The 15,467-nt window shown below is 36.2% G+C and overlaps 3 protein-coding genes across 3 annotated transcripts; all 3 read right to left on the bottom strand.

Moving 5' to 3' along the window:
- Positions 1-10,696: 10,696 nt before the first annotated feature.
- On the bottom strand, positions 10,697-11,239 carry LOC141690060 (uncharacterized). Its single transcript, XM_074494690.1, has one exon. It carries the CDS (start codon positions 11,237-11,239, stop codon positions 10,697-10,699), a length of 543 nt encoding a protein of 180 aa, XP_074350791.1.
- Positions 11,240-11,510: 271 nt separating this feature from the next.
- On the bottom strand, positions 11,511-12,023 carry LOC141689988 (uncharacterized). The gene has a single exon (XM_074494584.1). It carries the CDS (start codon positions 12,021-12,023, stop codon positions 11,511-11,513), a length of 513 nt encoding a protein of 170 aa, XP_074350685.1.
- A 33-nt stretch (positions 12,024-12,056) lies between these two features.
- Positions 12,057-12,434, bottom strand: LOC141689911 (uncharacterized). The gene has a single exon (XM_074494472.1). It carries the CDS (start codon positions 12,432-12,434, stop codon positions 12,057-12,059), a length of 378 nt encoding a protein of 125 aa, XP_074350573.1.
- Positions 12,435-15,467: the final 3,033 nt, after the last annotated feature.

Below are 15,467 nucleotides of genomic sequence, written 5' to 3'. Positions count from 1 at the left end.
TGATTCAGGGGGAGCATCAGGACATGATAGTGGTACTAGTCAAAGAAATAACAAATAGTTCATGGATCAAGGGGGAGGTTCTTCTTCAAGGAGTCAACTTCCATCTGCAAGAAATTGGTCTAAGTCACACACACCTGACTTAATCATTGAAAATCCAGATAGTGGTGTAGGAACCAGAAAATCCACTCAAAACGAATATCTCTACCATTATTTTCCAGCTCAAACTGAACCCAATAAGGTGGAAGAAGCTCTTCAAGATGCTGACTGGGTTACATCAATGCAAGAGGAGCTTAATGAATTCGAAAGAAACAAAGTCTGGACTCTTGTGCCAAGACCAAAGAACAGATCAGTTGTTGGTACAAAGTGGGTGTTCAGAAACAAAACTTATAATGAGGGCATTGTTACAATAAACAAAGCAAGACTGGTTGCAAAGGGATATTCACTGCAAGAAGGCATTGATTATGATGAGACTTTTGCTCCAGTTGCAAGGCTTGAGGCAATAAGAATTTTTCTAGTTTATGTTGCTCACAAAAATTTTAAAGTGTTCCAAATGGACGTAAATAATGCATTTAAAAATGGAGAACTCGAAGAGGAAGTTTATGTTGAATAGCCTTCAGGGTTCATTGATCCAAAGTATCCAGATCATGTCTACTTACTGGATAAAGCACTCTATGGACTAAAACAAGCTCCAAAGACCTGGTATGAAACATTTGCTCTATTTCTATTAGAAAGTGGTTTCACAAGAGGTACAATTGACAAAACTTTCTTTTATAAATACCATGGTAAGGACTTGTTATTAGTACAGATATATAGTGATGATATCATTTTTGGATCTACTAATGATAAACTTTGTGAGAGAATTGCAAAGCTAATGCAGTCTAGATATCAAATGAGTATGATGGGAGAATTGAGTAATTTTCTGGGGTTACAAGTTAAACAGACTAATAAAGGGATCTTCATAAATCAATCCAAATACACCAGGAATTTGCTCAAAAGATTTGGAATGCAAGACAGCTCAGCTCCATCAACTCCCATGACCACTGCAACCAAATTAGATTTAAATACTGGTTCTTTAGTAGATATAACTAACTACAGAGGTATGATTGGCTCACTCCTATATTTGACTACTAGTAGACCTGATATCATGTATGCTACCTATCCCTGTGAAAGGTTCCAAGCTGATCTAAGGGAACCTCGTCTATTAGTTGTGAAAAGAATTTTTAAATATATCAAAAACACCATGAATCTGGGATAGTGGTATCCTAGAGATTCAGATTTTAAGCTAATCGGATATTTAGATGCCGATTTTGCAGGATGCAAAATAGACAGGAAAAGCACTTTTGGAAGCTACCAATTTTTGGGTGGCAGATTGATTTCTTGGTACAACAAGAAACAAAAGTCAATTTCAACATCAGCTGTAGAAGCTGAATATATTGCTGCAGGAAGCTGTTGTGCTCAGATTCTATGGATGAAGATTCAGTTACTGGATTATGGGTTAGACTATTCTGCTATTCCTATATATTGTGATACTCAAAGTGCTATTACAATGACAGGAAATCCAGTGCAGCATTCTATGACTAAACACATCAGTATCAGGTACCATTTCATAAGGGAACATGTGGAAGAAGGTACAGTGAAATTCGTCTTTGTTCCAACAGATCAGCAATTAGCAGATATATTCACCAAGCCTCTCTGTGAAGCTACTTTCACAAGATTGGTGAATGAATTGGGAATGATATCATGACATTTCTCAAACTCTGATAATTAAGAAATAACTGTTGATAGTTAGAGTATGGTATCTTATCATTATGTATCAATACTTGCTAGTTATTGATAATTGTGTTAAAATTCTGATGTCATGCAATTAATTTTATTCAGTATATGCATGTTAAACTCTGATTATGTGTATAAGCTTTGGTATTGGTCAAACCTGTTTTGACTAATAGATCCTAACAATAGTTGTTAAATTATGATATTGGTCAAACTAGTGTTGACTGATAAATCCTGACAGTCTTAATTAAATACTGATAATGGTCAAACCTTGATTGACTATTATATTTCATTGATTCTTTTGAATTTATTCTAAATAAATGGTTATTCATAATTTTTAATTAACAGCGAGTTAGTGAAAAATCTTGTAATTACTTGTATGGGTTAGCTATTGTTGTAGGTAACTATCAATACTTGAGTACTTACATTGGGAATAGGAATCTGAAGAGAGAGATTAATTTTTGTTTACCTAAATACGCGTAATCGTGTATACATGCTGTATTTAATTATTACATGATAAATCAAAGAGTCTTTTCAGTTTTTACTTCCACTACTATAAATATATACCCCCACTTCTAAAACTTCTCACTGTTTTCATACACAATTCCTCATCTTCTTCAACCTTTTGTCCAAAACTCCAACTCTCATCAAAACAATGGCTCAACCCCAATTTTTCACTCGCACTGAGGGTGGGGTTTACTATCTCTCTTTCAAGTTGGATAAGGATCGTGTCTATTATGACCCTTTGGGACTTAGAGTCAAGATTAACCATCAAATCTTTAATCCTCATGACGTTCCATCGTCAATTTATGAGGAATTGTCCTTTGAACATCAAACTGATCTCCAGTTTTTTCAACTGGAGACCATTATTGAGGAGGAACGCCGGGCCAAAGAAGCTGAGAGACATAGGATTCAGGCTCTCGAGCTGCAGAAGAACATAATTTCTCTTGCAACGACAATCTTGCGGATCTATCATCGCCGGGCGATGAGGGCAGAGCAGGCATCAAAGAGGTAGAAGAAGATTGAGTAGTTTAGATTATGATAGGATCTTATGTTTAAAATTCTACAAATCTTGTACTCGTCATTTTTTTTTAATTCTACAAATCTTGTACTCGTCTTCTTAATATTAATGAAATATCTTTTGCCTTCTTTGATTTCTTAGTTGAATGAATGTTTATTGTTTTGTTTGTGCTTAACTTATAATGAATGTTCATATTCAAATTAGCACTGCATGTTTAATTACATCAAATATTCAATAGTGCATGTGTACCACTAATCTCTGTTTGAGTTACATATGTTCATTACAGTACAGTTTGAGCACAACATTACATGAAGCAACCGATATCACAGAAGAAATTGATAAAAGGTTTAAATATGATCTTATGAGAATTATGATCTTTGAGTGTTTTTGTTTATCAAAATGTCTTAACATATCTATGTTTCAAAATTCTAATATTATGGAACATGGCATACTATTTGAGACTTTCTTTTTCTTTCAAAGAAAGCTGTCAACATTCAATCTCAAAATCATATTTCTTATATCTCAAATTTCTTCTTTAAAATGAAAATCTTGAATCCAATCCTCAAATGTTTCCAAAATCAAGTGACATAGTTCTTGAAATTATTCTCACCACTCATAAATAACATTAAGTTGGTAAGAGACTACATGCTGAGGTAGATCTTTATGACACCAACAGAAACACGAGGGTTTCATTAGTTTTTACTGAAGACCCTGTAAAAGCTTTCAATAACACATTCAAGTGTCAGTTCTTTGTAAGAAGAACAAGGTTTGAGACCATGGTACATGACGGTAACCTGGTCAAATCCTCTCCAATTTAAATGGTGGTTTTCATAATTTGTGAACGTCATAACCACAGTTTTGACTATGAGTTCAATTGTGATTTCAGATTCATAAGGTATAAATACTGTTGTTACTTTATCAGCATTTATTCTAAATTCTTATTTGGTATTTTCAGCATATATTATTCATGTTATAAATCCTATTGGTTGATTATTTCTAGACCTTATTAGAGGACTACCTCTAGTTGTATGACCACAAATCACCCTTCTTTATCCACCTCTTATTTATGTAGGACAAATTATCTTAGCTTTTCTGTGAGTTATGTGAAAAGATTTAGAGAAAAATAAAATTAAAGAGAGGCAGGTTCCTTCTTGGAAAAAGGAGAGGTATGAGAAATAGGATTTATTAATCCTCGTGAGGAAACTCTGACTATTAAAAGTCATGAGCTGTGTGATGTGAGGAGTAGTGAGATTACTTTATAAGAATATAGAGATTCAGTTATAATTGTTGTATTTTGCAGGTGCACAGAGCACACAAGAAACAACTGATGAACAATAGTCTATTGACACTTTGATAAACTCTGATGTACCAAGTGCTGCTAATCTCCCTACAGGTCTAAGTACTTATACTTTCTTGTAGTTCATTCAATCTACTATTCCATCACATGTAGCAATCCCTGTTTTACTGAAAAACAGTCCATACACTATACTATTCCACCACCTGAAGTAATCCCTGTTGTTGCTGAAGATGTAGTAGCACAAGAGTCCATTCATAAAGTTTCATCCGTTACAGGGTCACCACCGCACTCTACAGGAACTGAGGTTCTTAAATTAAATTTAGAAGCTCCAATTCATTTATCTACAATTCTTAAAGATGTGGAGTTAACTGTTGATGGTATTAAAGCTTCTATAGCTGTTGGATCACATACTGCACCAATTTCTGATTATATCTTACATGTTGAAGCTGGTGACGAAGTTCAGCAGATAGTTCGAGATCTAGTTGCAAAAGGAGAATCTAATGACGGTGAAGAAGCTTATATTTCTAATGCTCTTATAGATCCTGAGGATGATCTTTTCTTCCCTGAAGATATGCCTACTCATGTGAGGCAACAGAAGCTGAAATAGTTGAATTCCAAGAAGAAGCAGGATTATCCAGATGAAATCTGGAATGCTAAATGGAAAGATGATACCTATCCTATTTCCAGAATAAATGCTGTTGAACATCTGGAAATAGCTGAACAAAGAATTCAAAAACCTGATATGTTGACTCATTTGAAAGCATCTACTCTGGTTATCAGATCCTTACATACAGCTCAAGAAGCAACTACTTCTTAAATCAATCAGATCAAAAAATCATTGATTGCTTCAAGGCTGACTACTCATCAGGAAATTTGGAAGCAAATTGAACCAATTATTTCCAGACAAACTAAAATTGAAGCCAATCAAGCTAGATTGGAAGCTAAGCAAGTTCAAATGTCTGAACAATTTACAGAGGTACATAATTCAATGGAGCTGATTCTTTCTCTACTGCTTGGTGATGATGCCAAAAAGGGGGAGAAAATTATTCAATCTAAATGCAAGCAGCTGATATTGACATTGACAAATACTGATGATGAAAATCCTGATGGAGGTAATAAGGGGGACGGAAGGATAGTGAAAGGAGAAGAGGTGAAGAGCTAGTTGGAATTAGTGATTCATCAAAAGAAATCACTAGGTCTCAATCTAGACAAGGTGGAGAAAGTAAGAGAAGTGAAATAAGAGTTAGAGAACTGACTGTGACAACTACAACTCAACAAAATTTACAAGTCACAACTGCTAATGAGGACCAATATAACCTGGAGATAGAAGCTGGTGCACAAGCAAGTCAGTATCTTCAAACTCTGAAAGTAAAAGGTAGAAAGACAAATCTATTCTACAAGGATCCAAAGATTTAAGCATTTGACTCAGAGGTAAGTAGAAGAATCTTTGAGAAAGAAAATCCTGGAGTTGATCTAGAATAGCTAAGGAAAGTGGAGGAAGACTTCAAGAATTTCATGAAGACAACAAATACTGATACTGTTGTTATCTCTCAAGATATTTATGAAGATGATCCTTCTAACAGACCAACCAAAGGGATAGTCATAAGGGAGGTAAGTCAGGAAGAGGGTGAAATATCTCTCTGATCTCAAGCTATCTGAACTGCTGACAAGAAGCATAAAGGGAAAGAGAAGATAAGAGAGAAGTCAGAGCTTTCAAAGCCTAAAGCCAAAGTTGTTGCAAAGAAGAAATCAGTATCTAAGGCAACTAGATCACAATTACTAATAGATCCAATCTATATAGTTGCTCAATATTTTGATACTGATGAAATTGCTGAAGAAGAAGAAGTCAGTCAAACTCACCAAAGAAGGAAGATCATGGAGCTGACTGGGCAGAAAAATTGAAATTACCCTCCGACATTGCTCAAGTTAATAAAGAAGAAGTTGTTATTCAACCAATCACAACCTCCGATTCTACTCATGTTGATGATTTTTCAAATCCAATTCAAGCTAATTTATCAAATTCTGATTCTGAAGACATAGTCTCTGATAATCCAGAACTTACTCTAGAAGAGAAGAAGAAGCTACTATAGGAAAACAAGAAACCTCCACCTAGAAGAGATTCTTCTGAAACATTAAAGAAGATTTACAGTGGAAGTTCTCACTCTAGAAGACCTGGAATCACAACTGGTCTTGGAAGGTTAAATGCTGATTCATTTGTAGGAGATGCTTTGATTCTAAGAAAACTTGCTAATTTGACATAAATTGGAGACAATGTGATGCTTGAAGACTTATAGAAGATCATATCAGTGCAAATTGTTATTGATCTTATTGGAGAGAAAATGATTTATTTTCTGGATTTGGGAGAAACTTAAGGTTGACACAAGAACAGTTAAGAGACAAACCAAGGCAGGAATTGGAACTTATAGCTACAATTCTCAAGGTAACCAATCCTGTAACTGCCAGATGGTCTACATTCAAAAAGAACCTGATACAGTTAAAGCAGAGAGGAATGCCGTACAAATATAACTACATTCCAAAGTACATTGATCAAACTGAATATGCTGTTGATATGCCTATTGGAGGAGAAAAGATAGAAATGAGTCTAGGGACTAAAGTTTTAACCTTTAATCCTGATGGAAAGAAAATTGGATTTCTGAAGCTGGATGATCTATCTCTTAGAAATTCAAAGTTACATAATCTCAGGGCTGCCATCTATCAGAATGATGAATCAATAGATAAACTGAAAGAACATAAATATAGGATGCAATGGTATTTGAATGTAATGGAAGAAAATCTGCTGAGGAAGTTTCTTGAAGATTTTCCAGACTGTGTTAGAGTTCAGAATGAAGAGTAAAGTCTGATATTCACTGAAGTAAGAATGAATATGTTTACTTGATTTCTGCATTTAAATAGTTTTGACATCATCAATTGGAACTTGTACATATTTTCATATTGCACAAGTTGGTGAAAGTTGTTAGATATAATAATGATATCTGGACATCAACTATCAAAAGTTCTTATCAGGACTTATACCATTATTTACTGAAGAGTGACATTATCAGTACTTGATGATCAACAAATGATGTCATTAGGATTTGTCACATCATTAGATATTCGAGGAGGAAAAGGAAAGCAGGAATTCAAGGCGGTGAAGGACTTTATCTCAGAAGCAATCATACATGGAAATGTAATAGGTTTCCTTATTGTAATAGAATAAGATTCCTTATTGATTGTGTAACTGTGCTCTATATAAAGCACATATTAGGTTCATGCTATAAGCATTGCGAACATTGTTATATCATTCACATAACCTAGCAGCTCTTAAGGATATTTATTCATCCTTTTGAGAGAGTACGTTTGTAATCAGTTTTTACCTGCTTATATAAAAAATGTTGATTATGTTGAAGTTTTGTCGAATTATTTGCATAAACTGTATTCACCCCCCTCTACAGTTGATTACAAACCTAAAAATTGGTATCAGAGCTTGCTGTTGACATACAAACAGTTTAATATCTAAAAATCAATATTTAATGGTAGACAAAGAAGCACCACAGAATCCACAACCACCACCCCCAGCCACATCACAGATTAGCAGCAACATGAGTAGGTATGAAGACATCAAGGTGCCAATCCATAAAATACATGAATATCCAATCTGAAAAGTCAGGATAGCCATGTGCTTGGAAGCCACAGATCCTTAATATCTAAGCAGGATTTATGATGGTCCTCATAAACCAATGAAGGTAGCTGTTTCTGTTGCAGGAGAACCAGAAAAGATGGTTGACAACGAAAGGAAGGACTACACTCCTGAAGATCTTTCATCTATTATGAAGGATGCAAAAGTCAGACACATCTTGCACAACAGTCTTGATAGTATTATGTCCAATAGGATTATTAGATGTAAGACATCAAAAGAGATATGGGATGCTTTAAAAGTACAGTGTCAAGGCACAATTGCTATCAAGAAGAACATGATGATAGTACTTACTCTAGAATATGATCACTTTGACTCAAGAGATAATGAGTCCTTAACTGAGATCTATGAATGACCTGTCTCTTGTCGACAAGGAATATGATTTAGAGGACTCAAACTTAAAGTTTCTACTTGCTCTCCCTGAAAAGTGGGACTTTAAGGTCACATCAATAAGGGATAACTATCAACTCGATGACACACCTCTAGATGAGATCTATGGATTAATAAAAAATCATGAACTAGAGATGGAGAAAAGAAGCAAAATAAAAGGACCCAAGTCTAGACCAGTTGCACTCAAAGTTGAAGAGAAGCCAAAGGAAAAAGCTAGGAAAAATGGGCTACTCCAAAGGAAAAGCTATAATTACAAAGTTAGATACTGAATCATCAAATTAAGATGATGACTCAAATACTGATAATGAATCAGATACTGATAGTGATCATAACAACAATGAAGACATTGAATAAATGTTTGTTCTATTGGTTAAAAGCTTCAATAAGATGGTCTACAAGAACATCAAGAAAGGGAGAAGATTTTCCATAAAAGGTTTCAGTTCCTCGAACTTTTATAAGAGGAATACCAGAAGAAGTACTGATTTGAAGGAATCAAAATATGGAAAACTTAATAAGTCAAAGGAAAGATAATACAACTGTGATGGAATTGGACACTTTGCAGCTGACTGCAGAAAACCCAAAGCTGAGAAGAAACAAGCATTCATCTCAAAGAAGAAAAACTAGGACGATTCATCATATTCAGATGATGGGATCAATTATGCTCTCATGGCAAATGCTGATACTGAGACTGACAATGCTGAATTAAAGATACCTCAGACTACTCTTACTTTTGATACTGATGACATCTATGAATTAAGATTGTTTCTTAAATCTCTGCATGTTAGTTATAGGGATCAAACCTTAGAAAATGATAGAATCAAGAGTGAAAACTCTGAGTTAATGAAAGGAATGATCACCTAGAAATTGAGTTGCTTTCCATGCTTGAAATCCAAAAAGAAAGAGATAATGATGTTTATATTAAAGAAACACTGTTAGAAAACCATGCTTATCTAGAAAAGGAGTTAGCTAAAGAAAGAGTGGTTATTAAACTTTGGACTAACTCAGGAAAAACAACTCAGGAAATTTTAGTGAATGGTTGTTGGGAGTCAAGATTAGGATATGATAATAGATCTAATTCTGATAAGAAAATTGAAAAAGAAATTGAGAAAAATAAACCAGTAAATATTGATACTAAGGTCAAACTGAACAAGGTTCAGTTGAAGACCATTAAGTTTAATCCAAGTGCTAATGCTGTTAAATCAGTTAATAAGGTAGGTTCAACCTCAGCACCTAGATCAAACTTAATTACTAATAAGAGCGAACAAGTTCACACAAAATCAGTAAATATTGGTTTAATGACGCATAAATAGCTCAAGTAAAAGCTGAAGGATTTACACATGAAAAATAAGGAGAAAAGGCCTAGGAAAAACAAAAATGGGAAGTTAGGTGTTAATAAGAATGATAATTATGTAATTCCTCCTAATGCAACTACAAAAGCATGTTTGAACTTTGGTAAAAATGGAAAAATTACTCGACTTTTTTCATTTTTACCATGATTCTAACTTGGCTTCTTTGCCGATACTGTTTTTAGTTCAGCACATTACAGCTAGAACTATTGTGACAAATTTGATTCATTCCAGCATTTGACTTCTTTGTTATGTTCGTAACAAACATTGATTTGCTATAAGTGAATTTCATTAAATGTAAGATTTGTAATAATCCACAGGATTTTTTAGCTAAGGTGTTAGATATAATTGATGATATCTTGATAAAAACTATCAGAAGTTCTTATCAGGACTTATATCAGTATTTACTGAAGAGTGACGTCATCAGTACTTATATCAGTACTTGATGATCAGTAGATGATGTTATCAGGATTTATCACATTAATAGATATTCAAGGAGGAAAAGGAAAATAGGAATTCAAGGCGGTGAAGAACTTTATCTCAGAAGCAATCATACATGGAAATATAATAGGTTTCCATATTGTAATCGAATAGGATTGCTTATTGAGTGTGTAATTATGCTCTATATAAAGCACATATTAGGTTCATGTTATAAGCATTGTGAATATTATTATATCATTCACATAACCTAGCAGCTCTCAAGGATATTTGTTCATCCTTTTGAGAGAGTACGTTCGTAATCAATTTTTATCTATTAGTATAAAAACTGTTGATTCTGTTGAAGCTTTGTCAAATTATTTGCATAAACTGTATTCACCCCCCTCTACAGTTGATTACGGACCTAACGGAAGGAAATAAGGTGTAGGTTGAAGAATTTCCAAAATAATTTCAAATACAAAAGCATTGTGTCATAATTTTGACTTAAGTTGATGAAAGAGAAAGTTTTCTATTACTTACTTAATGGAGTTTTAACGGGAATCTCATATCAACTCCTTTCTTTAAGACTAATGTTTATAGATGGAGGTGTAACATTCTTTCACCAAAACAAGCTAAATAGATTACTGATAAAACTTCTTCAGATGAACACCATTGCACGTGTTTTTGATTAAGATGTCGTCGAGCTGGGACAATTGATAGGTGCCCGGAGCCACGACACCTGTTATCTGGTAATGTCCTTCCTATGGGGCTTTAAACTTTCCCGTAAGGGTGGGTTGTGAAGCTTCCGATTCTCGAAGCACCAGATCTCCAATTAGAAATGGTTTAACTTTCACTTTCTTATTGAAATAAGATGTTGTTTTTGTTTGTTGTAGGAGAACCCTGTCTGCGGCCTCATCTCTAACCTCTTCCATAAGGAAATTATGAAGTTGAAGACCATCATGTGAGGAAACAGGATCAAAGTACTCGACCCTAGGGGAGTTGAGGAAGACTTCTGCCGGTGAAACCGCCTCTAAACCGTAAGCAATTTTGAAAGGGAAAATCCCGGTGGCCGACCTTGGGGTCGTTCTGTACGACCAAAGGACATTCGGAAGTTCATCATCCCACGATCTAGGCATTTCTTCTCTTCTTTTCTTTAAACCTTGAAAGATCGTACGATTGGACACTTCGACTTGTCCATTGTCTTGGGGATAAACGACTAAGGCCTTGATATGTTTTATTTTGCTTTGCGACAAGGTGTGAGTGAATTTTTCTCTGACGAATTGAGTCCTATTGTCGGTTACCATAGTCCATCGTACCCCGAACCTAAACACAATATTTTCCATTAAAATTTCTATCATCTTTTTTTTCACAAATTTTTGCTAGAGGTCAAGCTTCAATCCAGTTTGTCGCATAATCCACCTTGACAAGAATGTATTGTGCTTGATTTTTGGATTTTTGGAAGGGTCCGACTATGTCAATACCCCATTGGTAGAAGGGACATGGGTTAAGAACATGAATCATCTCCACCGAGGGTCGATGCGTCACTGCACCATGTAATTGGCATGGTTTGGACTTTTAAACGAAGTTTTCAGAGTCGCTTCGCATAGTCGTCCAGAATAGGCCTTGTCTTATAATATTTAAAGCCAAGTTCTTTCCCCCCAAATAATCTCCCCAACTCCCAGTGTGGACCTCAACAATTGAGGTGTGGGCTTCCTCAGGTCCCAGGCATCGGAGAAGAGGTTCGACGAGGGATCGTCGGTAGAGCTTGTTATTTAGAACACAGTAATTTATAGCTTTATAAATCAAGGTTCTTGTCGCGTTATTTTCCAGTGGTATTTTATCTTGGAGGATATTTTCCAGGATTGGTTGGCGCCAGTCGACAGTAGTAGAAACTTTGTTAACTCTAGCCACGTCGATGGACTGGGAGTTTCGCTCTGTGATATAAATTGCCTCGGCTGTCGAGACCACTGAGGATGCTAATTTTGACAAAGCTTCGGCCCACTGATTTTCTTCACGGAAAACATTATTAATGGCCCAGGAGGGAATTTTTTCCAGTAAGGAGGCGGATAGAGCTAAATACGTAGCCATTCTACCATCGTGTGCTTTGAACTCACCATGTAGTTATTTAGAAACAAGTTGTGAATCACCGAAAATTTCCAATACTTTTACCTCAAGCTCGATAGCCAAACGAATCCCTGCCAACAAAGCTTCATATTCGGCTACGTTATTTGTCACAGGAAATGAGAATTTAAGTGCTTGCTGAATCTTGAAACCTTTCGGGCTGATTAAAATTACACCAGCACCTCCTGCTGAAGTTGTGGAAGATCCATCAACGAAGAGAGTCCAAGATTTTGGAGTAAAAGGATTTTTCTCAACTGTCGACATATCGAATTGACATTCCATGACAAAGTCTGACAAGGCTTGTGCTTTCATCGCACACTGAGGAAGATATTCAATATGAAACTGACTAAGCTCGATTGTCCAGATGCAAGTCGTCATGTCATGTCAGGTCTATGTAGTATGCACTTTAGCGGTTGATTAGTCATGAACTTAATGGGAAGTCATTGAAAATAATGGCTTAATTTCCTGTTTTCCATCACGAGAGCGTATACAAGCTTTTCAACGTGGGGGTAGCGAGTCTCCGCATCCTTCAAAGTATGACTAACATAATATACTGGAAATTCTCAACCCTCGACGTTCTTGACTAAGACGGCTCCTACAGCCCCTTCGGGAGCTGAAATGTATACTTTTAAAGCTTCATTGGGTAACACCCTTGTTAGAATATGAGCACTTGTCAAGAATGTTTTTAAGGCTTGAAAGTTGTTTTTACATGTATCTTCCCATACAACCTTCTAAGACTTTGAGGCTTCTTTGATGGCCTGAAAGAATGGACTGCATATTTTGGAGGCTTGTGGAATAAATCTGCGAAGGGCCACAATGCATCCACTTAAGCATTGAATGTTTTTAACTGTTGAGGGATCGTTCATATCTGTCATAGCTTTAATAAGAGTAGGATCGGCCTCTATGCCCCGTTGAGAGACAAGGAAGCCCAAAAATTTCCTCGATGTCATACCAAAGGAGAATTTTGATGGATTTAATCTCATGTTATGGAGACGAATGTTCTCAAATGTCTCTCGGAGGTTGAGGACATGATTTGAGGAAATCCTGACTTTGTAATCATGTCGTCAACATATACCTCGATGTTTCAACCGGTTTGGCTTCAGAATATGTAGTCCATCCACGTTGATGAGTCAAAAGAGCATGTTTTGATAAGGAAATATACCTCGATATGTGATATCCTGAGAAAGCATCCATAAATGACAGTAGCTCATGCCCCGCCGTGGCGTCAATTAACTGGTCTATGTTTGGGAGTGGATAGTAGTCTTTAGGACATGCTTTGTTAAGATCTGAGTAGTCTATGCACATTTTCCATTTTCCATTACTTTTCTTGATAAGGATGAAATTTTCAATCCATGTGGGGAATTTAACGGGCTCTATGAATTTTGTTTCAAATAGCCTATTGAGTTCTTCATCGATAGCTTGACGTTTTTCCTCAGAGAATACGCGTTTCTTTTGTCGATCAGGATTTTTATTAGTGTCAACATATAACGAGTGTCGACCAATTTATTTTATGATTCCCGGCATATCAGCGGGTGTCTATGCAAATATATCGGAGAATTCACGGATTAGCGCTGTTAGTTCTTCCTTTACTTGTGAAGTTAAATCCTGGACAATTTTTCTTATTTTTCCAAGAGAGCCCACAACAACCTTGATGTCAATAGTTTCACCGACAGGGGAGAATGTAGGATCTCTCAGGACGTCGAGGATATTCCCAGGGTCCATCTCAACCACTTGATTTACCGACTGATCTTCATTTTCATGTTTTTTTGAACGACTATGGTGAAAAAGCATTGGAGTGATATTGCTTGATCTTCGCACATCTCTCTTACCCCGAATTCCGTGGGAAATTTCATTTTTAAGTGAGCTATCGACGTGATGGCTTTTAGTGCCGAAATTGTCGTGCAACCTAAGATAGCATTATGGCTAGATGCTGCACTCACGACGTGGAACTTAACGATCTTCCATATTTGGCAAGGTAAGGTGTCGAAGAGGACAGGTAGGTCGATCATGCCTACCACTTTAACTTCATTCCCTATAAATGAATATAACGGAGAGTGATTATTGTCTAATTTCCCATCTCCTTTATTAATTCTCGCCAATGCATGGTGGTATAAGATGTCGATGGCACTATCGTTGTCAACCAAGAATTTTTTTTACCGTGTTTATGCTGATTTTGGTTGTGATAACTAAAGCATCTTAATGACTACAAATCATTCCTGGGACATAATCATCATTTGAGAAAGAGATAACAAGGGATGAAGTCGTATTGAATCTTTTAGGACAATCCGGATTGACATTGAATACCTCCCGCACATAAAATTTTCTAGAGTTGTTCGACATTCCACCAGCAGCCCGTCCTCCAAATATAACGTCAATAACCTTGTCATCATGATATTGATGAAATTTATTTTAAGCTTTAATGTAATGGATGAAATGGCCTTTTCTAATCTTGGCCTCGATAAAATTGCTTAACTGATAGCATTGTTCTGTAGTATGCCCAGTATCTTCATGATAATCATAATAACGGGAACTCGGAGGGCACCCAGACTTCATCGGCTTCGGGGGTCGAAAATCGGGCTCTTTTTTCAAGATGGACAATATTGTGGCTTTATCCGCGGTGAGTTTGGGGAATTGTTGTTCTTTACGATCACGAGACTTCCATTTTTTTAGACTGTGGATGAAGTTATCGACAGTAATCATGCGAAGAGTATCTTTCTTCTCATCTGGAATCTCTTCTATCTGGAGAATACCGAGGAGATTTGTAGTTGTATCCTCTTGTTCTCGGGGAATGAGGGTTGTATGTTCTCATGCGTTCATTTCTTGTTTGAACGACTTGGAGATCGTATGCTACCAACTGCTTCCTAGAGAGTCATGTGGTGTTCAACTATTTAAAATGTTGTATAAATGTGTTGAGGATGTTTCTTAATAAGATCTTCCAGTAGTATAGCATGGTGACTTCCATCAATACCCGCTGCTAATTTACGGCTAAAGGTTCTTCTAAATCCGTTATTTCAGAAATAACTTGAAAAAAATGAACCAAATTACTTCTTAGGGATTGATTGGGTCGTTGTCGCATAGTGATCAAAGATGCTGTAATGAATTCCCCTTTATAGTTGCTTGAGAATCTTGTTTGAAACTTAGTTTTCAGAGTAGTCCAAGAGCCGATGGATCGAGATGAAAAGTTATTATACCACCACAGAGTTGTGCCTTGCAAGCATGTGTAGAAAAATTGGCACCGGGCAACTTCAAAATATTCATAGAAAGCCATTCCCCCGTCGAAGGTATTAAGAAACCCCAACGGATCTGTAGATCCATCAAATTGATCGAGAGCTGGAGTTTTTAAAGTTCTGTCAATTTTGCCTTCTCAATACTTCGGGAAATAGGGCTTTTTGTCGGGGTTTCAAACCTCGA

The sequence above is a fragment of the Apium graveolens genome, chromosome 1 (genome assembly GCF_009905375.1).
Source record: "Apium graveolens cultivar Ventura chromosome 1, ASM990537v1, whole genome shotgun sequence".
NCBI lineage: Eukaryota > Viridiplantae > Streptophyta > Magnoliopsida > Apiales > Apiaceae > Apium > Apium graveolens.
The sequence above is the reverse complement of the archived record's forward strand: the minus strand, read 5'-3'. Positions and strand labels throughout refer to the sequence as shown.